The 26,812-nt window shown below is 40.2% G+C and overlaps 1 protein-coding gene across 2 annotated transcripts in view; it reads right to left on the reverse strand.

Annotated features, from left to right (window-relative positions):
- Positions 1–26,503, reverse strand: part of LOC308264912 (zinc finger protein 474-like) — a gene marked incomplete at both ends in the record, with an annotated part of 38,871 nt that extends 12,368 nt beyond the window's left edge. Inside the window, 2 exons of one of the 2 annotated variants that reach the window (XM_080698498.1) lie at positions 11,723–11,761; positions 25,469–26,503. In XM_080698498.1, coding sequence (XP_080554624.1) covers positions 11,723–11,761; positions 25,469–26,503 — 1,074 coding nt within the window. The remainder of the gene's footprint in view (positions 1–11,722; positions 11,762–25,468) is intronic. The other variant, XM_080698499.1, reaches the window with a different exon arrangement.
- Positions 26,504–26,812: the final 309 nt, after the last annotated feature.

Below are 26,812 nucleotides of genomic sequence, written 5' to 3' on the forward strand. Positions count from 1 at the left end.
ATACCTGGCTTTTGCATTAATCTTAATGAAAGATATATTGAAAACTAAAATAGAAGCCATTACTATCAGTTTTAGAAACACTGATTGGAAATACTCCACATTTGTTAATTTCTTATCTTACTCTAAAATAATATTAAGTGTGGATGTACGGTCATGTGATATCACTTACTGGGGATCCAAGTATGTAACTTTCTAGAATTTTTTATGAAGCAAATTAGTAATGTTTATGGGTGATAGGCCCCTTCAAAAATCTGATGCATGTTATAGTCATTTTCCCAGAAAAAAATGTTTACAGAATTGTGACTATGATTTCAATTAATGGATGAACTTAAACTCACCCATCAGTACCTACAAAGTGAGCTACTAAGCCTTTAGCCAGAGACAAATTTTCTCTTCAGATACATGATCTTTCCTTAAAGGGTCATTTGGTACCACTTTTATGCCTCCAAATCTACTGAGCTGCAACATGCAAGAATTTAGGAAATTATACCACCTCTGGCTTTCAGAATCCTAAGTACTGATTTGTCTAGAATAGTCCTAATTATACCTGTTGTTGTGGCTATAACAAGCTCCTTTTTTTAATCTTTAAAGTGTCTCTTTAGGCCGGTTCCGGGGTCAGCGAGGCCGGGATTGGAGTCTGTCATGTGGCGAGGCCAGTACCGGGGCCAACAAGGCTGGGATTGGAGCCTGTCATGTGGTGAGGCCAGTGCTGGGGCCTTTGAGAGTGGGATCGGAGCCTGCAATGTGGCATCCACAGGGAAATATCACAGAAAATAAAATATCAAACACTTTCCCTAATATGCAAAAACTAGGAAGAAATGGGTAATAGGAGGAAATCTAGTTGAAGAAAGAGCCCTATGGAGGAGCAATTAAGGTGGCCTATCAGAGGGGATGGGATAGGGGAAGATGGAATCTCTTTAAAGCACATGATGTACTTAAACAAATATATCAAAGTCAAAAATCAATCATGGGATTGAGGGAGGGGGAAGGAATGGAATGGGGATTGGATAAAGGCTAATTGGGTGATGTGTGCTTGTATATCTTCACAAGTCTTGTATTCCACTGAAATTTTTGACTACAATGCACCAAAAAAATATATTAAAAAATGAAGTGTCTCTTTAGTTAATTACATAGTAACCCTATATCTGATTCCACTTGTGTAGTGTTGATTAATAAAATATAAGCAATCAAGGGATGAAATAATAAAAAGCTGGAAAGATTAGTAAATGTGACTAAAAGACTGGAAATTACTACATTTCAATGTAGATGATAAAATAAGTATAGAAGGAGGATTCAAAATGGTGACTGAGGGACACAGCACTTCTAGTAGCTGAAACAAATAAAGTTCAACTACTTAGATAGCAGTGTCTTAATCAACAAAATAAATACATCCCAGGAACCAAAACAGATCCAGACACCTCAGCAGAAACTCTGAACTTGAATAAGAATAAGAATAAGAATAAGAATAAGAATAAGAAGAAGAAGAAGAAGAAGAAGAAGAAGAAGAAGAAGGAGGAGGAGAACAAAGATCGGGCACCAGACCCACTGCAGATACAATTGAGACGCCCGCCGGCGGGCTGCCTGCCCACCCAAACTGCACTCCCGAGAACTGCACTCCCGAGCCCTGACTGAATTCACCACGGCAAGATAATCTGGGGCTGCAAATGGACATAGAGCCTCATCTTAAGCAGCAAGCAGCACCCACATCAGAATTCTGTGTGCTCACCAGCGACTGGATCACAACAGCACAGAGACTCCCACGGATGCCTTGACCAAGGAAGCCAGGTACTTGAGTGCATCCAGGGAAAGTGCAGGTACTAGCGTGCGCCCCAGGCCCAGCACTGGCCCGGGGCATCTGTCCCATGCCTCAGAACCCAGCAGTGTCCTCGCGGCCCCTGTCTGCACCCCGAACCCCCGCTAGTAGTCAGTGCCTGTGCCACCCCCACCCCTAAATCAGAGCCTACCTTGTGTGCCTAGCCCCCACCCCCCACTGGAGCCCAGACACCCACCTTGCTGGAGGCCTGCTTTCCAGTCGCCGAAAGCTCTGTGCGCCCGTGAGATCTCTTCGGGCACCCAGCTTCTATGGCCCGCAGGAGGCAGAGATCATTGCTGGACACCTCGCAGCGCCAGTGCCCCCAGACACCTGTGTATCTATCCCATGCCCCTGGCCCACCGCTGGAAGTTCCCACCCACCCAGCAGCCTCATACTCAGTTCTAGCCTAAAACACAGCCCAATGCACTGTGGAGGAACATAGCAGCAAGCACTAGGCAGCTGCACCCAACCACACTTTGGTCCAGTAATAGCAGCGCACCCAGCCTGCACTCTTGGAACTGGCAGAGCTCTGGCAGTAAGTGTGGGCATCCAGGAACCAGCAACCCTTTCCCCAGGGCACATCTTGAGACCACACCGGCTAGCCCAGTTAGAATTTCTAGAGACACAGGAAAATCCAACGAGACACAATATCTGCACAGGACCGCGGGGGGAGGTTCCAAGTCTACTTTGGACATCCTCCACTCCTGCTGTAGGGAAGCACAGGCCGGAGTCTAGGGTGGTGAGTGCAGAGGTGCTGACTACAGGTTGGAATTATGCAGAACCTGGGAATAGTACAGAATCTAACAACAGTGACACCAGACATCCTGACACATAAACTCAAAGCAGTTAAAGGAAAGAAAGGTGTCCAAACACCCAGAGTGACCTAAGAAGATAAAAATAGAGTACAAAGAAAATTAAGAGACATTGGATTATATTCTGAAAACTACTAAAGCAATTAGATACGCAAATATTATATGGATCTGACCCCACATTTGTAAATAAGTAGGACTTTTTTTTTTTACTGTTACTGTGGATGTTTTGTTTTGTTTTGCTTTTACAGTGCTTTTGTTCTGTTATGGTTATTGCTGTTTTATTTTTTTCCCCATTCTTCTTTTACTTTAACTTGTTTTTTATATATATTTGATAGTTTGCCTTGTTTTCTGATTTCACACATCTGCTAGTTCCTTTTATTTTATTCTTGTCCTTTTTTCCTCTTTCTTCCTCTTTCCTTTCTTTTTTCATTCTCCTCCTTTGATTGGTTTTTCCTTTCTTTTTTTTGGATTACATAATAGTCTTGATATCTTGTGTGGATTTTTTTTTGTTTGTCTGCTCCTTCCATTACCCCTCTTACAAACTTCCCCACACTAACCTATACACTCTTCTCCCCCCAAACTTTTCCCCATAATATACCTCCTTATTTAATACTCAAAATATTTTATATATCCTTACTCTACTAACGACAAGAGTCCTACTAGTTAACTCTCTCTCATTCTCAGCAAGATATTACCTTATCATACTTAAAGTCTTTCTCAACCTAAACATATCCTCTACCTAATTCGACTCCTTTACCCATCACCCCAGCTCCTCCCACATCACCCACCCTCAACACTGGAAAAGCTCTGCTGACTTGCCGATACCCCTAAACTCCTAATATTAAGATTGGACTAAGCATAATACTCACGAACAATGGGTAGAAATCAGAAAAACAGGACAGAGAACACTATAAATATGAGAACCAGGAATTATGAAGAGACAGCAGAAATCATGAATACTGACCTACTAGAAATGCAAGAAGGGGAGTTCAGAATCTTGATGTACAATATGATGAAAGGATATAAAACAAGTATAGAGGAGGTGAAAGGTGAGTTAGAAACACTAAAAAAGAATCAGAAAGAGGTTTGGAATGAAATGAAAGAGGCAATAAGTGAAATGAAGACAGCAATAGAAAGAAATTCTGGAAGATTAGATGAAATGGAAAACAGAATATCAATATTAGAAGACAGTACATCCCAAACCGAAAACACAGTCAGCGATATACAGAAATCTTTATAGCAACAAAACCTAAACATGCAGCAAATATGGGATAATATGAAGCATCCTAATTTATGGATAATAGGCATTGAAGAAGGGATAGAGGTACAGACCAAGGGCATCTATAATATCTTCAAGGAAATAATCTCAGAGAATTTTCCAAATATGGAAGGAGACTTGGACCTTTATGTCCAGGAGGCATACAGAACTCCACTGAGACAGGACCAAAAAAGACCACTCCACGCCACATAATAACCAAAATGACCAATATAGAGGCTAAGGAAGGAATCTTAAAAGCAGTGAGAACAAAAGGACAGGTGACATATAGAGGCAAAAAAATAAGAATCACCCCAGACTATACAACCCAGGTCATGAATGCTAGGAGAGACTGGTACGACGTGATTCAGACCCTGGAAGAAAATAACTTCCAACCAAACTAATCTATCCAACAAAACTACTATTCAAGATCAATGGTGAAACCAAAGTCTTTCAGGATAAACAGAATCTCAAAAAATTCCTGAATTCAAAGCCAACACTAGAGAAAATTCTTAAAGAAATAAACCATAAGGAAGAAAAAAGAAGCAGACTTCAGAATCAGAGAAGAGAGGAAGTTAATAAGTGGGCCATTTAAGTAAAGAAGAAAGATCAAACCACCCAAGAGTAGACAGAACACAAAATGGCAGAAAACAAAAATCATATTTCAATAATATCTCTTAATGTCAAAGGACTTAACACACCAATCAAAAGACATAGACTGGCAATGTGGATTAGGAAACATAATCCAAATATATGCTGTCTGCAAGAAACTCACCTCACAACCAAAGACATTCACAGGCTGAAGTGAAAGGATGGAAAAAGATATACCATGCCAACGGTGACCAAAAAAGAGCAGGGGTAGCAACCCTGATATCCAACAAAACAGACTTTAAACTAAAACACATCAAAAGAGACAAATCAGGGCACTTCCTTTTATTAAAAGGAACAATACACCAAGAAGATATAATGATGTAAATATTCCTTGCATCTTTTCAGACCACAACGGAATAAAAGTAGAAATCAACAACAGGAAACTCGAAAGGAAGTATTCAAATTCATGGAGAATGAATGATACACTATTGAATGATGAATGGATAAGAGCAGAAATTAGAGAAGAAATAAAGAAATTTATGGAAACAAACGAAAACAGAGATACAACCTACCAAAATCTATGGGACATCATGAAGGCAGTATTAAGAGGAAAGTTTATTGCATTGAGTGCCCACATAAGAAGGACAGAAAACCACCAAGTAAAGAACCTAATGACACAACTCAAGGACCTAGAAATTCTGCAACAGTCTATTCCCAAAGCCAGCAGAAGGCAAGAAGTCATTAAAATTAGAGCAGAAATAAATGAAATAGAGAACAAAAAAACAATTCAAAGAATCAATAAAACAAAAAGTTGGTTCTTTGAAAAGATTAATAGAATTGATAAACCCCTGGCCAACCTAACCAAAAGAAAAAGAGAATCAACTCAAATTATCAAAATTAGAAATGAAAAAGGAGATATCACCACAGATAGCAAAGAAATTCAAAAGATTATCAGTAATTACTTTAAGAATTTGTACTCCAATAGACTTGAAAACCTGGAAGAAATTGATAGATTTCTAAGCACAGTTAACCTTCCTACACTCAGCCAAGAGGACATAGCAAGCCTAAACCAACCAATAACAACCAAAGAAATAGAAATGGCAATAAAAATTATTTCACCAAAGAAAAGTCCAGGCCCAGATGGGTTCCCAGCTGAATTCTACAAAACCTTCAGTGAACAACTAATACCAATACTTCATAACATGTTCCGGGAATTTGAAAGAGAAGGAACTCTCCCAAATTCCTTTTATGAGGCCAATATCACATTAATCTCCAAACCAAATAAAGATACCTCAAGAAAGGAAAACTACAGACCAATATCCTTAATGAACATAGATGCAAAAATTCTAAACAAAATACTAGCTATACGCATTCAAAACTATATCAAGAGAATAATACATCATGACCAAGTCGGTTTCATCCCAGAAAAACAAGGCTGGTTCAACATACGCAAATCAATACATGTTATTCACCACATAAATAGAACCAAGAACAAAAACCACATCATCATAGCAATAGATGCTGAAAAAGCATTCGACAAATCCAACACCCATTTATGTTAAAAACACTGCAAAAAATTGGGATAGAAGGAAAGTACTTCAACATCATTAAGGCAATATACTGTAAACCCAAAGCCAACATTATACTGAATGGGGAAAAACTGCAAGAATTTCTCTAAAGTCAGGAACAAGACAAGGATGCCCACTATCACCACTCCTTTTCAATATAGTCCTTGAGACTCTTGCTGTAGCAATAAGACAAGAGAAGGAAATCAAAGGAATTCACATAGGAAGAGAGGAATTAAAATTATTCTTATTCGCAGATGACATGATCCTTTATCTAGAAGACCCAAAGAACTCAACCAAAAGACTTCTGGAGCTGATTGACAAATTCAGCAAAGTCACAGGATACAAAATCAACCTAAAGAAATCAGTGGCTTTTCTTTATGCCAACAACGAATCCACAATGAAAGAAACAAAGAAAACGATTCCATTCACTATAACTTCAAAACCAATAAAATACCTAGGAATAAACCTAACCCAAGATGTAAAAGACCTCTACAACAAAAACTATAAAACATTAAAGAAAGAAATTGAAGAAGACCTTGGAAGATGGAAAGATCTCCCGTGCTCATGGATAGGCAGAATAAATATCATCAAAATGGCCATTCTGCCAAAACTGATCTATAGATTCAATGCAATTCCCATTAAAATACCAGCGACATTCTTCAGAGACCTAGAAAAATCAATCATGAACTTTATATGGAGAAAGAAAAGACCTAGAATAGCCAAAGCAATTCTCAACAATAGAAAACATGCAGGAGGCATTACAATCGCAGACTTCAAACTATACTATAGAGCAATACTAGTAAAAACAGCACGGTACTGGCACAATAACAGATATACTGACCAGTGGATTAGAATAGAAGATACAGAAACAAACCCACACATCTTTAGTCAATTAATCTTTGACAAAGGGGCCAAACACATACGCTGGAGAAAAGACAGCCTTTTCAACGAGTGGTGCTGGAAGAACTGGCTAACCATTTGTAAAAAGATGAATCTAAACCCCGATATCTCACCAAACACAGGAATCAACTCAAGATGGATCAAAGACTTAGAAATTAGACCTGAGACTGTGAAGTTAGTAGAGGAGAGCATAGGTTCAACACTACAACATATTGGCACAGGCAGTAACTTTCTCAACAAAACCTCCAAAGCTCAGGAAATTAAAGCAAGAATAAACAAGTGGGATAGCATCAAACTAAAAAGTTTCTTCTCATCAAAGGAAACTATCAATAACCTAAAGAGGAAGCCTACAGAATGGGAAAAGTTCTTTACCAGCCACCATTCTGATAGGGGGCTAATATCCAGAATATACAAAGAGCTCAAAAGACTCTACACTAGCAAAAAAAACAACCCAGTCAAGAAATGGGCAAATGAACTAAATAGACACTTCACAAAAGAAGAGATACAAAGGGCCAATTGATACATGAAAAGATGTTCTTCATCACTGGCCATCAGGGAGATGCAAATTGAAACTACACTGAGATTCTATCTAACCCCAGTCAGAGTGGCAAGCATAAAGAAATCAAACAACAACAAATGCTGGCGAGGATGTGGGGAAAAAGGAACTCTTTTACACTGTTGGTGGGAATGCAAACTAGTTCAGCCACTATGGAGATCTGTGTGGAGATTCCTAAGAAAGGTGGGAATAGATCCACCATATGATCCAGCTATACCACTCCTTTCCAAGGGGGTTGAATTCAGAGAAATACTTTCCAAAGGGGTTGAATTCAGAGAAATACAGCAACATATGCATACCTATGTTCATAGCAGCACAATTTGTAATAGGCAAAATATGGAACCAACCCAGATCTCCATCAACAGATGAATGGATAGCAAAACTTTGGGAAATACACACAATGGAATTCTATTCAGCCATAAAGAAGAACAAAATTATATCATTTGCAAGAATATGGAAAGCCCTGGATAACATTATGTTGAGATCAGCCAAGCACAGAAGAAGAAGGTACATATGTTTCCTCTAATATGCCCAAAGTAGGAAACACAGAGGATACCAGTGGGACTCCAGATAATGCAGTGGAAATATCAGCAAAGTTTGAATGGAACGATAGGAGAGGAGGAAGGCTTATCTTGATTAATGAGGGTCTACATCTGAATATGTGTAAAATTATGAATATGACATGGTTAACCTGGACAACCATTGGTGGGAGGGGGAAGGAAAAATGGGGGCAGGGGGGGAGAGGGCACCAAATATACTTTAAATGTAAAAAAAAAATTATAGAGGAACTTCTGAGGAGAAGAGGCTGGTATCTTCTGAATTATCTTTCATAATGTGCATTATTCTAGAAAAAAGTCTCCACATGATCACCATTATCTGCCCATAATTTAATTTTCTGTGCAGAAATCAATGCATGGACTTCTGGCTTGTGACAGTGGCTCCCTAACCCTCAAGGCCAGCATGGCTCTCAATTTCTCCAGCATTCTTCCTGCTTCATCATTTTTAGGAAAAAATAGAAAGAGCCTGGAAGATTGAATCTATCAAGAAGAGTCCTTATATTGAGAAAAGATTGTGTCTGGTTCATACCTTGATGCTTCTGCAGCAACTGGATTAAAGGGCAAAGTTGTTCCCTCCATGGGGCTGATATTGGAAACCCTAAGACACACATAATAATGAAAGAAAACTAAATTCATTCCAATCTTTGTATTTTGTTCTTTTTTATTTTTAGCCTATTTTTACATTTTCTGAGTGACTCTAGAAGAAAACAATATTTTGTGGCTTTGTTCTCTTGCATTATGAATCCTCTAAAACTTAAAGATTTGTCTTTGTATTATTAAAAAATAAGTATAGAAATTAAAAAGAGAGAAAGGAATAGAAAAGGGATATGCCTTGAAAAACAATGTTTCATTGACCAAAATTGACAGGGGAAGAAGAGGAGCAGAGAAGTTAACAATACTGAATTCCTTGCCTCTTGTACCAGTCAACTAAAACAGGGTAAGATCTAAATTCATTATTCTTATAAAATGGAGTATTAATAATATTAACTCCAGAGTCAAAACTTAAGCAGAGATTAAATAAAATAAGTCCTTAAGGGAAAATCAAGTGTAGCAGACTAAATTGCTTTCTGAAAATGCTTTAAGTCACTCATAAAAGATACTGAAAGATTATGTGTATAGTACAGTTAGATATTACAATGGGAGTGTAGTTGGAACTGTAATATTAGGAACAAATACACTTTGCATAGACTGAAAGTCAATGCTGTGATACAGAGAGAAATATATATTTGATTCCTGCTCCAGTTCCTGACACAGAGCTCTCAAAACTGTTGTAGTTTCCTAAGTATTAGAGATGATAGGAGCTTTTAGATTATATTTGGTCTTAGTTCTGAGTTTCTGAGACAAGAATAAGAGTCTTAGAATATGTGAGTGGTAAGAGAATCCTTTTATTAATATTCTAGTGAGATGGCTGATGCCAGGATGGTCTCTTGTTGCAAGAAAGGCCAACGCATTAATCATAGAGTTGAAGTTTTTAATCCCATCCTTGACCTCTGAGGAAGGGAAAGAAGCTGGGGATTGAGTTAAATATCAACATCCAATGACTGGGTCGATAATTCTATGTAATGAAAACCCCAAATGAAGGTGCTCAGAAAGCTTTTGGGTTGGTAAGCACATAGAGGTGCTGAGGAGATCGTGCACCCAGAAAGGACACAGAAGCTCCATGCACCCTGCATACCTCTGTATCATCTTGGTGTTACTTTGTACCCTAACCATGCATCTATAGTGGAGTAGAAACTTGACAGATACTAGAACAAAAGCTTTCTATATCAAGAGAGCTACATTAGCCAGCTAGGCATTGTGTTGTTGTGGGAGGTAGAAAGAGTGAAATGAAATAACTTAATGAGAAAAGGGTTTGAGGACTGTGCTAAGACTTGAATGTAAGGATGAGGACTGTGATACAGAATCAGATTACAGAATGAGCAGCATATTTTTTTATATTCTAAAACATATTGTATACCCTTTATTGGAAAAAGCAAGCTGATTCTGCCTGAATTAAAGTAAACATTAGTATCAAGTCATAATAACACTAAAGCAAATGGAAATCCTGATGATCAACAAAGTGTAAAACAGCCATTCAATGGACTATGACTTTGCAGTAAGAAAGAACGACCTCTATTTACACCATGAATGAAACTCTGAGCCGTCATGCTGAAATAGGCCAAACACACAAAGTTCATACTGTATGATCAATTTATATCAAATTGAATCTAATCTGTAGTGGTCAACAGTCACATCAGTGGCTTCAGAAAGGCTGAAGAAGAAGGTGGAACAAAGGACTGTAAGGCATTTTGAGAGATGATGAAATTGCTCTTTTTATTATGATGTAGAAAACCATAAAAACTCATAGAATCATGCATGTTTAACATATGTACTTTATTAGTGTAAATTATTTTTAAAAAAATCTGACTGAAAACCACTGGTGCAGACATTTAACAGAGTAGTTTTGCAATTCTATGCTTGTGTAAGGCAGTCAACAGTACACGTTGTCAAGTGAAGTTACAAAGGCAAATAATGTGTTTTAGAGTCCTCTTTGCAGAAACTAGAAAATATATTAAATGGCATAAATTCTACATTCTTTAATTTGTTTCTCAAAAGCTTCTCCAATTCAACAAAATAAAACATAACACACACACACACACACACACACACACACACACACACACTGAAAAACTGACCTAAGGAAAATAGAAAGTGTTTTGAGTTTCTCAGGACATTAAAATCATTTTCAAGAAAAAAAAGCCTGACTAAAAAATTCATTCACATAAAATTTCACCAAGTAAAAGTCCAAATCTACATTGTCAGGATCTGGACTGTGTAGTCAGAAATAAATAACATAAAAATAGGATTCTCACTTTGTGTCATATACATGTCAACTTTTCTGTTGGAAACTAACTGATTAGCTTCTCATCTTCCAGTATTAAGAACTTGAAGTTTCAGTAGTACATTTGTGTGTACATGGGCGTGTGTGTGTTTGTGTGTGTGTGTGTGTGTGTGTGTGTGTGTGCACTCACATAAAGTCAGTCACTATCTTCAGTTGATTTCAAGGATACTGAAGCAGTCCCTTGCATCAAAGTGTTCATTCCTTTACAGTGTACTTCACTTCATCCTTGTCCTCCCGATCCTAAAATTATCTTATGTAGGGTCAATCCACACAAGAAGAATGAGAGCTGAGAACTTTGACTCTAGAAAGTTATCAGACTACCCATCTGCTACCAGGAGATAAAGGAGGCCTCTTGCATTCACACATGGGGAGGCCGTAGTGTGCTGAAGTTAATTGTTTTCATGGAAGCTCTTGACCTGGTGATTTTTTTTTTTAGAAGATCATATTAGTGGGGCTGTGTCAAAGCAACTATATCAAAATGTAAAAGATATTTTATTTTATTACTAAATTGCATGCAAATGAAATGCCTGGCTCCTTCCCTAAGTAACATGTTTTATATGATACTTGGGAATATTTTTAAAATGCAAAAAGTTCAATAGTATTTTGGGGGGGAGATATATTTTAACATACATGAATGAAAATAGTCACATTTTCTGAACTCATCTGAGGTTATTTATTAACTCAAGAGTCAAACAGAACTCAGTGATCCCTGAGCTGAAAGAGCATCTTAAAGAAATAGCCCATTATCCTGGACTACAACTTCAGCAAATTAGAAAAAGGCACTCTTACTTTAAGACATTTTCCAACCATATGGTTGTAATCACTGATCTGTAATAATACAAGTCACAATGTATGAAATTAAGAAAAGAGGTGACTGTGGGATAGACATGACAATCCTCACCCTATCTCCCAACTGGGCCTAAACCTAGCCTTATCTGTTGATGTGTATTTTGTGTCTGAGATGGAGTGTGACTGATAATCAGCTCAGCTAGTCTGTAAATATCTGGTTTTAGTAACATATTTTGCAATTCTATAAGAGCTATTAAAACATTGGGATTCTAAATATTGATAGTGCAGTTGCATCGTGAGGAGAGATAAACCAGAGACACTGCTGAAAAGGCAGGGGAGACCTGTGGAATGGAAGTGCATCTGGAGGAGAGGGCTGGCTCAGCAGGTGACCTGGGTTGCAGCCCTGATGCAGGTGCTCAGGAAGTGTGTCTGGTGCCAGGGAAAGCGGAGAACTGGCCCTAACAGTGGGAGGGATCACACTCAGCTCACTACCATTAGTTAGGAACTATTCTTTAAGTTCTACCTCTGGGGAATATCAGGCTGACAGACCTCAATTTGGCACGTTGTGGAGCCCATTTCACTTGAAATTAGTCAAAGAGTGGGGGACAGGAGGGAGAAAAGGGGGTATGCAAGTGTAGGAAGCAATCTTTCTGCACACTGTAGATGTCTGGGCTCAGATGATCTCTGAGAACTATTTTCCAGATGAGAAACGTTTTTAGGATGAACTTTTTGTTACCCTTCAATTCTCAGGAGCTTTAGCACCCAGGTGTCTGACTCACAGGCAGTGCCTGATGTTTTGGAGACTCACACAGTTGATCCAGCTGGTGGTTGGCACCAGGGGAGGTACCTGTGCTGAGGCAGGAGATGTGCTCCTGCCCTTGCTCTTTGAGCACAAATGTCCCATGGTTATGCCATCTGAATTACGGGGAGCCCATCTTCTGCATCTGATTGTAACTGATGAATCTGCAGCTATTTCAGCTGATACTCATGTCTTATTGAGCCAGCTTAGTGTTCTTAAAAGTTTTACATGTAAGAATATAATTTACCTTTAGATTGAAACTTGAATCCATGGGTATTCTACTTCTGTCCTTTACCCCAAGCCCTATTTTTTTAAACAAGGGCTTGCTAAGTTACCACATGCTGATGGTAAACCTACGACCCTCCAGTCTCAGTCTCCCAGGTACTGGAACTACTGGCATATGCATGCCAATATTTTTAGGTGGGACTTGCTCTCCAGATAACCACAGGCTCGACTTCTTCCATTGCTTTCTATGTGGCTCACTCTGCCCCAATTCCCACCCCATTCCCTTCCCCTCCCTCCTTCTCATGTTTGGCTTAGTGATTGACTTTGTTATGTTTGTGAATGTACATCATGTATATTAGGGAATTTCCATCTCCCCCTTCCCATCTTCCTCAGTTGGGTCACTATTTGCTCATCTATAGTTTCTTCTTCATTTAGAGTTCCTCCTATGAACCATTTTCTCTCTAGCTTCTACATATTAGGGAGGACTAATATCTAGAATATACAGAGAACTCAAGAAACTCATCACTAAGAAAATAACCCAAACAAAAAATAGGCAAGTGAACTAAATAGACACTTCACAAAAGAAGACATTCAAATGGCCAATAAATGCTTGAAAACATGCTCAACATCATTGACAATCAGAGAAATGCAAATCAAAACTACCCTAAGGTTTCACCTAACTCCAACTAGAATGTCAGTCATTAAAAACACAAACAACAAGTGCTTAATCTAATTTCTAAGAAATGAACTATTATTTTAATATGTCAATGTCTTTAAAATCACTTGTAATCTATCTAGGTAATCTTTGCATTCATTTTTACATAGGATCATCTGTAGAGTCAGTGATTTAATTCAAAGGACTGAGTGTCTGACTGTGGAGTTAAAAAAACAACTTGCCAGGTAAGAAGGAAGCTATTTTAGAGCAAAAAGAGCTCAGGGACTCATTAGAGATTGTCAGGCTGAAGATTGCTGGTCCTCTTTGAATTTAAGCATGGCTGCAATTGCAACAGAACTTGAGGGAAAGCTTGGAGCCTGTCCTTAGGCAAGAAGAACTCCTACATTAGGGATGAGAAAGATGAGACAATATCCACACAGTTCATGGGTAGTATTCATGTCATTTACTTCTGGAGGAATTTTTCTTTTCCAACTCCCCAGCTGGATCCCAGGCTGTCAAAAACAGGGCTCATCTTGCAAGGTCTGAGGAAATTATGTGATTGTGCAGCTGTGTAAATGGGTGTCATTCCATCAGTGCGTGTTCCTCTTTCTGCCTGACAAAATTAAACATTAGCAATTTGGGCCTTAGCTCCTGTTTTAGATTTTTCACACTCCTGATCCCTTTCATTAGGCTAAATAATTGAGATGTCTGTGGTTAAGTGCACAGTGCATATCAAAGAATGCAAAAGGTTTGCATGGGAAAAAAAGAGAGGGACCCCCCCCTCTCCAGTGAAAGAAAGAGACTAAAACATCCCTTTTATAAATCTGCATATATATTACAATATTGAAAACATCTGACCAAGTAACATAGAAGTAATAATTGCCCAGCATTCACTTCAATGCTTTATCACATTTATTTTCATAACAGTTCCCAGTACCCACATTTCACAAACCAAGAAATTGAAACACAAGATGACTTATTTTACTTTTGTCACAGTGCCACCGGGGAGGGGGCAAGAGGACTTAATAAATGTCACACTGCAATGTGCCATCCCAGGTTCTTTACAAGTGTTCTCTCAGTTTGACTTATAACAGTACAAAAATTGAGGTTTGGGAAAGTTCAGTAACCTGCTCAAAGATCTATGACTTTGTTTCACATCTATGATCTAAACCATCTGTCTGATGCTTGCTTCGGCTTTAAGAAACATGGAGGGCTATGGTCTTCAGTGGTCAGTGAACCACCATGGTCTGCCTGGCATGTCTACTGAGTCAGCCATCAGATGGGCCTGGAGTGAAACCAGCACAGACCTTATTTATGCTCTCTCAACCATCTCAAACATTTATTCCTTTGGGTTACACATTGTTCTCTCTCAGAATGCAAATAGTCCTAGAAGACATGTTTTCCTCTGAAGGAGTTTATCAAATTCTCTTACCCTCCTGCTAACAATATCAAGGGGTGGAGGTGGCAGGGCTTGGGAAGGTGTAGAAAGTGCTCGAAGGAAAAGGAGATTAGAATATGAGGCCAGACCACCAAAGACTCATTTCCCAAAGTCAGAATTTTGCCCCTATCCATTTAAAACACAATTTCAACCAACTTGGCTGAGATGAATGTTGCAGTGAAGTTTCCATTCCCTCAGGCATGTCCCACATGCAGACAAAATGCAAATAGGATTTTAATGTATAGGAGTAACTGCATATGCAGTCTCAAACCTCAGCAATTGTAGAATTTGATTGTCTAGAAACCACAGGTATTTCACATTTCTTCTAGTGTTTTCAAACAATTCTACCCAAATGTCACATCTGGAAGGATCGTTGTTTGAAATTAAAATTGTTTTTGGAAATCACTGGATACCACATAAAGGAATTTTCCAATCCAGTCTGTCCATTAGCCAACTTATAAGAGAGTCTGTTACTTGTGATTTAGAGTTTTATTTTTCTCCTTTTAACAATAAGACTTGCCTGTTCATTTGGAAATGCTATTAATATTAAAGTACCTTCAAATACCTGATTATAAAAAGGACCATTGTTATTTTGAATATATATTTGACATTTTAGTTACTTGTTACTCTAAAATACAAGGTTAAAAAATGCAGGTCAAAGAACTAATTCCAAAAGTAAGTGTGAAAAGAACAGTTTCTCAGCTGAAACTTTTTTCTTTTCACATTTGAGATAAAACTTTTTTTTACCCCAGATACCTTAGAGGACATCATTTAAATTTCTTGCCAGAAATGACTTTCTTTGAAGGAAAAGGACAGAGGATGATTTTGGTGTTTGATTTCTGCACTCATCTGCTCATTTGGGAAATAGGTCTGACCCCTGACCTAGACATCAAATGGTGTCTAGGTCACAAAGTAATTGAAGCAATAAAGGAACAATGGGGACAGGAAAACCCACAAACTGAGATGGCCACTCAATTTGTCCAAGGTATATAGATGGATAAACTGAATCAGAGGCCTTGTCTGGCATGAACACAGAAGTTGGGTAATTTTGGGTGCCTGGTTGTCTATAGTTCACATGCTAAAATGTCCCATCTCTTGCCAGGCGTGGTGGCGCACGATTGTAAACCCCACGCTTGGGAGGTGGAGACAGGAGGATCGCACAAGTTCGAAGCCAGCCACACTGGTTTAAGAGACCCTGTTTCCAAATAAAAAAGTATATAATGGGTCTGGGAGTGTAGCCTGGAGATAGAAAGGTTTCCAGAAATGCCAGTACCACCAAAAAAAAAAAAAAAAAAAAAAAAAAAGTCACATCTCTAGGACAAAGACCAAGGTAATGCTTTCCACAAAAAGAAGGTGCTTCTCACCATGCATAGGCCATCATTTTCCTGAATCTTTAAGCTGGGACCAGTGATACCTTTTTGTTTTCACTGCCTCAACTTAAATGTCGCCTGGGGTGAGTATGCCTCTTGGGGACTGTAAGAATGGGATCACAGTATCAGAGAAGATGCCTAGAGCAGGAATGTTGGAAATTTATTGAGTTTCTGGATCTATTAGGCCCTTTATCAATTTGGAGGAAGTTTCTTTATTTATAAGACAACCTGATAGAAGCAAATGCAAGGACTAGATAATGTAAGAAAAGGGAGCTTTATATTAGATGAAGGGCAAGCAGGAGGTGAAGTCCTGAGCAGAATTTTCTCTATTCATAAAACAGAACTTGTGCCTCACATCGAGCATGGGCATTTCTTTTCCCAGGGTAGTCACCTCTGGATCAGTAACAAGTCCTTTCAGTTGTATTGTACTGCCTTGGACGGAGCTCTAAGAATTTGGGGGAAAATGTTAGTTGCTGACATTAGAATCTGGGTTTTTAAGAACCAAGTATATCTATTCAGTCATTTGTAGATTCCCGAAGTGGGTGATATCATATTGTCATTGGGGGAGGGTGTGCTAAAAGATGGGGGAGAGTAGTAGCCAATAGTATAATTGAGGATCAGTGAATAAAAATAAGAGATTAAAGCACTGGGAAAGGTGGTAAGTAATTTTTTTTTCCTGACAAGGAGGCAGTGAGTTGATACATTTGAGAATCTATCATTAGGAAGTGTGAATATATGTGTCTGGAGCTGGGAGCAAGATGATGAAGGTGACAGGGAGAAATAGGCTTTTAAAAACAGGTGAAATCACTTAAGATAGATTAACTTTTTGAGACTATGACCAAGTTGTAGTTTTTTTTATCAATTTGAGGCCTCAATAATTTGGTTTATAAAATGTGGTCTGAGCCGGCTTTGGAAGTACACACCTATAATCTCAGTATTTAGGAGGCTGAGACAGGAAGATCACAGGTTGGAGGTCAGCCTCAGTATATAATGAAACTCTCAGCAACCCAGCAAAACCTTGTTTCAAAATAAAAGATAAAATATGGCTGGGGTGTAACTCTGAGGTAGAGTGCCCCTGGACTCAATTTCCAGTAACACACACACACACACACACACACACACACACACACACACACCACCGTTCTACCCTTTCACAGAAGTTAGAATTGGTCTTTTTTCTTTCTAGAGAAGCAGAAAGCCACATATAAGATCCCCAAAGTAACCCCCCCCCTATTTTTGCTTTGGGCTGAGAAGCAGTAATATCTATCACTGTCTCTCTACCCTCTGATACTTGATATATAATTATAAACTGAGGCTACATTTTAAAATGTAGAAACCCCCCACCCCAAACACATATACTTATTCCACACATATAGTATGTACACAGAGATTTCGCTGTTGGCTTTAAGAAGCAACAGTACATTAGCGAACTGGTCCAGTTACCTTAATGCTGGGCGTTGTTTGCCTGAGAGCCACGGGATCCTAAAATGTTGCCCTGGTATGCGGGCATGGTTGGCCCCAAGGAAAGATGGAGAAATGGCACATGAGTTGGACTTTAGTAGCCCAGCTGCCAACATCATCAAGGGGCACTTTGTGAGGTCAAAGCTGGTTTCCATGACGTCAGCATGGCTGAGCAGGTGAATAGGGCCACTGGTTAAAAGGTAAGAATCTCAGCTAAGTTCCCACTAGATGCTTATCTACCACTTCTAAAGAGTTCCAAGTTGTTCTTGGATTTAGAAATCATAGAGGCAGACCTGGAAGCTGTGTCCTTGATTTTAGAAACTGGATTCAATACAATGCATGAAGAGACAAAGAACTAAGAAGGCTTTTTAAATTATCAAATTTTCACACATTATAACTCTCTATTTCTCATCTGAGAGGCTTGATAAACTTGCCTAGTAGTCCATCAAGAAAATAGAGAATAGAAACTACTTAGCCACAAAGAACAGCAAAATTATGTCCTTTCCAAGAAAATAGATGGAACTAGAGAATCTTATGCTAGGTGAGATTAGCCAGTCTTAGAAAAATGAAGGGTGTACATTTTCTCTCACATGTGGAAGCTAGAGAGAAATTGGGAAATAAAAAAGACTTCAGATAAAGGAGGAGAGACGCCAGTGGAATGATGGAGGGTTATTAGAGGAGGGCGGTGGGGCAGGGGCAGACTTGATGAAGAAAACAGTTTAAATAATGCTGCATACAAGTTGAAATTATCAATACCAGTCATTTATTTATTTATTTATTTATTTTCAGGTCTGGGGATGAAACCCAGGGGCATTCGACCTCCGAGTTATACCCCCTGCCCTATTTTTTATTCTTTATTTTGAAACAGGGTCTTACTGAGTTGCAGAGGGCCTCACTAAGTAGCTGAGGCTGTCCGCGAACCGCGATCCTCAGGTCTCAGCCTCCTGAAAGCTGGGATTACAAGCGTGCGCCCCCACGCCCGACTCAATACCAGTCTTAATAACATGCATGAGGAAGAGAAGGGAGCAGGGTGGGATATGAGGGAAATGCATGTGTGTTTCTACCACTCTGAATGTTTTCATGATATATAATTATAACACAACAATAAACATATTAAATAAAAAATAAACTAATGGTTGAAACTCCATTTTCCCACTCTCAGTTACAGAGTTGCATTTCTCTACATTCAGCATTCTCCTAAAATAAAGAGGTGCCTCTCCTATCGGGGTCCCCTTCCACACACTGAGGACCCCTCTCCTGGCATCTGTTCCCTCTCCAGGCTTTTCATTTTCCCTGATCATCTCTCCTGCTCTTTAAAACTCCTGTTTTCCACCGGATCATTATCCTAATCACTCCCATATAGTCTTCAAGCTTTCATAGTTTAAGGAACTTCTCTAAACCCACTATCTCTATGTCTAACTTACCTGCTATTTCTCTCCTAGTCTTTGGAGTCAAATTCTCACAGCATATCCTATCTTAGTCACCTGGGCACTCTGTAGTGCCACCACACTTGTTCTTTGCAAGGTGAGCAACTTCATCCATCTGGCCAAATTTTTGGACCTCACCCCACTCAATCTCTCAGCATTCCACCTGTTGTCCATACCCTTATTCCTGACATTTACTCTGATCTTGGCTTCCACAGCAGCATGCTTTCTGAATATTTCTCTCATGTCTCCAGTTACTTATCCTACAGCTCCTTCAGGGCTCAGCCCTGGGTCTGTTTTTCTGACCCAGCTCTCATTGTGATTCTTTCAGTGTATGTTAATAATTCATGAATTGACATCCCAGCCCAGCCCTGTCTTCTGAGCTCCAGTCTCATCTATGCAGCCCAACTTCTTAAATGCCGCACATGCATTTTGGATTTGATATGTCTGCATGAAGCAACTGACTCTAACTCCTGGGCCTACCCATCCTCACGTCAAGCTGGAAACCTGGAAGTCACCCTCGGCCTCCTTCCTCACCCTCCACTTCCATAGGTCCCCAAGATCTGTCCATTGTATTTCGTCTTCATCTCTGCCACCATCAGCTTGGGCCAAGCCACCATTAGTTCTCACCAACTCCTGAAACAGCCAGATGACTGTGTACTGCTCTGTGAATAGCTGCTGGAAAGAAGAGAATCACCCCTACAGCCTCATCTCGAGTGCCTTTCCCCTCTGTGTTTAGGTACAGGCCACATGAACTTTTTAGTTCCAGTGACCCCCTTAGCTGGAACATCTCCCTTATAGCCATTTTCTTCCCCACAACTGTGCTCATGGCTAATGCTTTCACAGCCTTCAGATCTCAGCTAAATGTCTCCCTCCTGGATTTTCCTCTCACCCAAATCCTGAAGGGTGACCTCCCACCATAACACACTATCATATCACAGTTGGAAATTATATGTAAATAATTTTTATTTAGTACCTTTCCCCCCCACAGGATGAAAAATTTCATGAGATCAAGAACCGTGTTTATATTTTTATGTTTGTTTTTTTAGCACTTAGGCCAATATTTAATGATAAACATGGGTGCATGAACAAGCTTCTCTTCGTCCTATTTAACTCAAGGCAGGGCAGCCATATCCTCTTAGATATGACTCCTATGATTCTTTCAAAGGGACACGAACAGATGTGAGTCTTTAGAATTAGACAGACTTGATACTTGTGAACCCCCTTGTGAACTAGGGCAAACTGCTTAACCTCAGTCTTCTCACCTGGAAATTAGAAAAAAATATTTATCTTTTAATAATACTGTAAAGATTAGAATGAGTATATATATATATATATATATATATATATGTTTATATATATAAAACACGAATCATAAAGGGTTATGATTTGAACAGTGATGTCCCTGCTAAAATTCATGTTGATACTTTATCCCCAGTGCAGAGCATTAAAAGTATGGCCTTGAGAGGGATTAAATTATGAGGCCTAAACTGGGCGTGGTGGCACATGCTTGTAATCCCCACATGTGGGAGGCGGAGACAGGAGGATCACGCTGGTTCGGAGCCAGCCGCGCTGGCTTAAGAGACCCTGTTTCCAAATAAAAATATACAAATAGGTCTGGGAGTGTAGCCCGGAGTTAGAAGGGCTTCCAGGAACCCCAGTACCACAAAAAAAAAAAATTATGAGGCCTAGCCTTCATAATTGGAATAGGTGGCCTATAAAAGAGCTCAAAGCTTAAGGAGCACTCTCTTGCCTTTCCACTCCTTTTGTCATGTAAGGACTCAGAGATTCTCTCCTCTAAAGTATGCAGCAACAAAGCACCATCTTAGAAGTAGAGATCAGCCTTCCCCAGAAACCCATCCTGCTGGTGACTGATCTTACACTTTCTAGCCTCCGACACTGTGGGGAATACGTTTCTGTTTCTTATTCATTACCCTATCTCAGGTGTTTTCTTCTAAAGGTATTCAGTGACAATTAGTTCCCTTTTTCCCATTTCTCCCTGTAAACTCCAAATTCATCTTACCTGATAGAGACACATGCTCACATACAAACAGAAAACGCAAGAATATCCACACGGCCCTTCTGAGTCTTTCTGACTGTGAGCCTTCACTGAAAGACCTGCCTTTAAGGAAGGATATACTACAACAGCAAGCGGCATTTATAACTTTAAAATATGCAACAATAACCTTAACTAACTGGAGTTTGTATTATAAGAGCACCTTCTCAAATATATTTGGTGATAAAACAAAGAGGAGAGAGGCAATAATATGTTTGCTGATGTAGAGACATTACTTTAAAACAGCAGATGGCAGCACCAGATGCTTGAGATGTGTCTAAGGAGCTTTTAGTTCAAACCTGAGCATTGGGGAATGCTAAGAGTTGCTTAAAAATACACTGAGTGAGACAATCATTTGTAGAAAAGACAGTGTCCCTTAAGGAACATAAGGTCTACCTTGCAATGTAGAGCAGAATTTTTTAGGGAATGTGTTTCATATGTTACCAGAAAAATCCCAAGTAAAAAGCTCCAAGCATTACCTAATAAATGGTTAATTCAACAAAGGCTGCATTTTGGTTTATAGTTATACTTAACTCTGTCAATTTGAGTTCTAATTAGCCTAAACAGATCTAAAACTAAAGAATCATTACCATCAGGTTCTAGGAAAAGGTCAAGATTAAATTGATTCATTTATCTTAAGATCAAGAGTATAATAATGACTTCTATTATTATACTTCTCGGCATAGCTTAGGAATTCACTTATTAAATAAACAACAAAGGATCTCATTAAATGAATGAAACCTTAAAAGTTAAAATAATAATCTATGGTTTTATGTATTATGTATCAAAATTTTATTTGGAATTAGCACCAAATTTTAAATCCTGCTAAATTGGCTATTGCTCATCTGGGCTTTTCTTCTTTTAGAGGAAAGAACAGAAGTGGGATGCTGCTTACTGCACCATATAAAGAGAGAAAAAAGCTCAGGAAAGCTGGGCGTGGTGGCGCTCGCTTGTAATCCCAGCATTTGGGAGGTTGAGACTGGAGGCTCGCAGTTCGTGGACAGCCTCAGCTACTTAGTGAGGCCCTCTGTAACTTAGTGAGATCCTGTTTCAAAATAAAGAATAAAAAAATGAGGCCGGGCGTGGTGGCGCATGCTTGTAATCCCCGCGCTTGGGAGGCTGAGACAGGAGGATCACGCAGGTTCAAAGCCAGCCTCAGCTACTTAGTGAGGCTCTCAGCAACTTATTGGAGACCCTGTTTCCAAATAAAATATAAAATGGGTCTGGGAGTATAGCCTGGAGGTAGAAAGCCTCTGGGTTCCACCCCCAGTACCACCAAAATAAAATTAAATAAATAAATAAAAAGAATAAAAAAATGGGTGGGGTGGGGTGTAGTTCAGAGGTCAAATGCCCCTGGGTTCCATCCCCAGACCTAAAAAAAAAAAAAGCTCAGGACAGTCACACCTTTTAAATAACATCCACATCAGGGTTCTAGTCCTCTTAAATACTGCTAGTATCTTCTATAACTTTTCTGTAAGATTATAAAGTATATTTGCTCATATATTTCAGATGGTCATTAGGACAATTCAAACCTAGATAGTGGTTTGGGTACAAAGCAAAATGCCAACAGCGATATTTCTTAGGGAAAACAAAATGCCCACTGGGATACTGAAGGAGAGCTTGTCCTATTAGCATTTATTTGTGTTTAGGTTTGATCGAAGGATAACAGGAGGAAGTGTGTCACAGGGAACTGAGCCAATCTATGTTGGAGGAACATTTTGAAAAAAGGGAGGGCCACACACCCTGCCAGCAAAACAGTCAACTGTCACCTAACTGGAGTGAATTGTTCTCCAAGTATTATGATCGATCGTGAAAATGTTTCCCTCACCTAAATTCAGTTCAGGTTGAGCCCCTTGAGAACACCAGGCAAGATAGCTGATTCTAATCTGAAGTCAAATCAAGAACTCTAGAGGAAAATTGCTCTAATTGGAAAGAAAAGAAGTGAGGCAGACATCTGAGCTGTAGAAAGGAATGCACACACACCACAGTCAGCCAAAAGTCAGCCGTCACAGGCAGATGCAATTCTGGAATCTAATAATGTATAGGGCAATGCTCTTTAGGAAAACAAGTGACTCACTGTACTATCTAAATTTTCCATGGTACAAAAAAAGAAAAACTTCAGTAGGATCAAATCATAACTTAAAATGAAAAGTACGCGATGAAGAAAAGGCTTTCTTCAGAAAGCACTGAGGAATGGCAAATATCTTCTCTAGCGAAGGGATAAAACTCATTGCTTCAAATATCTATGCCTTTCTGAAGACTAGGAATTTTTTCCATTCCAATTAACCCAAGCTTGTTTTAAATACAGCAACTAAAGGAAGCCTTTGTTGGATGACCTTTTTATGCCCTCTGTTGACACCTGTGTGGTCCCCAAACAGACCAGTATGCACGTGACAGTTGCGTGTACCAGTTTTTTACGGCCCACGAGTGCTAAGACCTGAGAGCAAAGTTGGGTGCTCTTTGATCTGACCGTGTCCTCTACATGGCCTCCCTTGACTCTCATTTAAGTGCATGAGTCATTCAGGGGCCATCGCTGGCCTCTCCTTCTGACACATTCTCTTCCAGACAACTGGGTGAGTCAGGAAGGTGTCTTTTTGTGACACCATGGACCCAGCCAGCCTCTTTCAGCAGTGTGACTGAGAGAGTACATGCCGTGCTCAGTCTGTTGGCTCGAGTCTCAGAGCACAAAGTATGTGTTACAACAACAAGCACAAGAATCCTGACCACACTCCTCCCTATCTCTAGATCTGTAATGGGAACATCTGAGGTAAATGCAGACAGTCAAGAAGCAGGATTGTAGAGTGCTAAGGGAGCTTCTGATTTGTGGCCCTGAGACACAAATCCTTTTACTCTCTGATTCCAGACCCCACACATTTTGGAAGAAAAGCAACAGCTAGAAGATGGGAAAAACAGATCATGTTTATAAGACCAGCTTGAAGCCCGTGCCACACTTAAAGAGTCTGGAGTTTCATCAGCAAAAAGAGTAGCTGGATTTTTTTTTTCTTTTCTTCAGTGTTAATTGGAAAGTTTGCCCAGCCTGTCAGCCTGACACTTGGGCTCGCAGTCATTATCTTGGAATCTTCTAGACCATTAATTCCATAATCATTTCATTTTAAACATGGAACTTAAGTGCTAGATAGTCCCCAGAGTGATAAAATTAAAAGGCAAGAAAATTGGATTAAAAATCAAGAATGTTTTCCTCATTGCTTTGGTTTAATCATTTACAATATCTTGAGTAATCTTTGCTTCTCTAAAACAGTTTAAAGACTCATTAGCTGCTGGAAAACTATAAGATCCACTGCTGACCAGAGGCCATGGTGGGTTGGAGGGGTCTGGCATATTGGTATTCAAGCAGCAAGCCACGGAGTAAAGAGTTACCAGCTCCTGTTTCCCATGACTAGACACTGTGTAAGGTGTGACCCAGGACAGGTCATCCTCTGCCTGGCTCAACAGCAGCATAAACAGCATGGAACATTACTCTGTCTTGCAGGTAGCACGCTCATTAGCATCCCTACCTCATCCTGGTTGACAGTGAGACCTCAGGTGACAGCCCAATAACTCTTCACCACACAAGCTGAAAACACCTGGCCTGGAGTCGTACTTATTTAGCATGACCCAAGTCAGGGGCCAGAGCCCTGTGATCAGCCCCCACACAGGCGCAGAGCAGTGATGGACTGAGCACCTCCCACCTGCCAGAAACATAAACAAACATCTATTTGTTTCAGTGTCTATGCTGGAGTTAATCCCCCACTTCGTACAATCGTGTGAGTGCTAGAAGGATGTTGTATTTGCAGAGTGTGTGTTTCGGCAAGTGCTCCAGTGTTTAATAATTGCTAAAGTCATTTGAGGTTTTTGACACAGATTCTATTTTGGTAAGATAAACTCAGCGTATCTCAACAGTGCCAAAAATGAATTCCTAAGGTAGATGACTAAAATAAACCAGCAATAAATATTGGCTGTTGGAATGGGAACTACATCTCTGTAATGTAGACACAGCATTAATGAGTCATTTTCGAACAACAGTCTCTCCCAGGAATAAATGGTATGAGGAATCAGGAAGAAAGAAGTCCATCTCTCTTTTAGGCAGCAGAATTGAAGAGGAATACAAACCCATCAGGCAAGGATGTTCTTCTATCTGCTTTGTTAAGAGAGATGTAGCCCCAGGGGGTCAACTTGAATAGTCACTGAAGCAAAAATAAGGCATTGAAATAAATCATCCTAAGGGGTAGATGGCTGATTTTGGAACAGTTTTGCTCATTCCCTGTAGGCAGAATGTACCCCCAGGTCCACCGAATGCATCCTAGATAGCATGAATTACCTTATCAGTCACACCAGGTGCTGCCATGTTCCTCTGCTGCCTGGAATCAGTGGCTGCAGTTAGGCCAGCTTTGCTTCCTAAGGTCAAATTCTGAACTTTCTGTTCCTTAGGTTGAGCTTTACAACCCCTCTGGTGTACCAGAAGGCGATCGGGCGCAAAGGTCCGGCTACAATTTGGGCAGGGCATGAGCTGACCTTGACTGGACCTCTCTTGGCCGGTCTGTCCAGTTGGAAGGGGCTGAGGCTTCTGTGGCAGGGGTCGGCGGAGCTCCTTAGGGAGCCGATCGTTTTCTACTTTCCACTTTTCCAGGCATTTGGGCTCATGAATAGGAAGGGACAGGGTGCCAAATTCCCTACCACAAATGTAGCAGATGAGAGTCCTTGGCCGGCCTGGGATACCACTAGAAACTTTCTTGAGGCCAGTATGGAGATTGGGACTGTTGGGGTTTGGTGCTCCGGGCCCCTTACCTTGGGGCTTGCAGCTTCTCTGGTGAACAAGGAGTCGATCTGGCAAGAACGTGCGGCCACAGGATTCACAGGGCATCAGCTGAGCCTGGGTGCTCTGAAAGGCTGCCTCATTTGCTGCCTGGTGACTATGGGATGCACTACTGCCGACCAGCGGTGGCTTGGTGGGTTCTCGCCTCCTCAGGTGCTTGGGCAACTTGCTGTTTTCAATACGCCACTTCTCCAAGCACTGGGGCTCATGAATGGCAAGTGATTGGGACCCGAATTCTCGGCCACAGATGTAGCATACCCGGAATCCAGGCCTGCGGGAAGGGATCACAGGAGGGCCAGGCTGGCTTTCCGACATGGTTCTCCTACTTGGCCATTTGGATAATATCACTGTTCCAGGTCTAATTTTCTGAGCGTTTGTCTTGATTTTTTCACCAGGATCCACACACTGTGCTTCTGGCAGAAGGCTAGAATGGGAGTTGCTCGATGGGATGGCTTGGTCAATAAGGAAGGTAGGCGCTTTAGAGTGGTGGAAAGTTTGCTGCAATCTGTTGGAAATCCTTTTCTCCTTTCCTCTTTCCATGAACAAAGGCAGCTTTCTCTAGTGCTCTCTCTGATTTTAGGCCAGACTCATTCTGGGCTTCTGCTTAGAGCAAAGGCTAGTGTGATTGGCCCTCCTGGGGTTGCATATTGTTGACAGTACCTTAGTCCCAGAGGCTGTGACTCACAACTTCATTTCATGGCAGTAGTCTGGAATGTTGGAAAGTTTCCATGAAACCTCAGATGTCTCCAAGATCTGTGGAGGGAAGTGGGGACATAAATCAAAAAGTTATTACACACACACACACATACACACACACACACACACACACACACACACACACACACAACA

This window comes from Muscardinus avellanarius (genome assembly GCF_963383645.1).
Source record: "Muscardinus avellanarius genome assembly, chromosome: 7".
NCBI lineage: Eukaryota > Metazoa > Chordata > Mammalia > Rodentia > Gliridae > Muscardinus > Muscardinus avellanarius.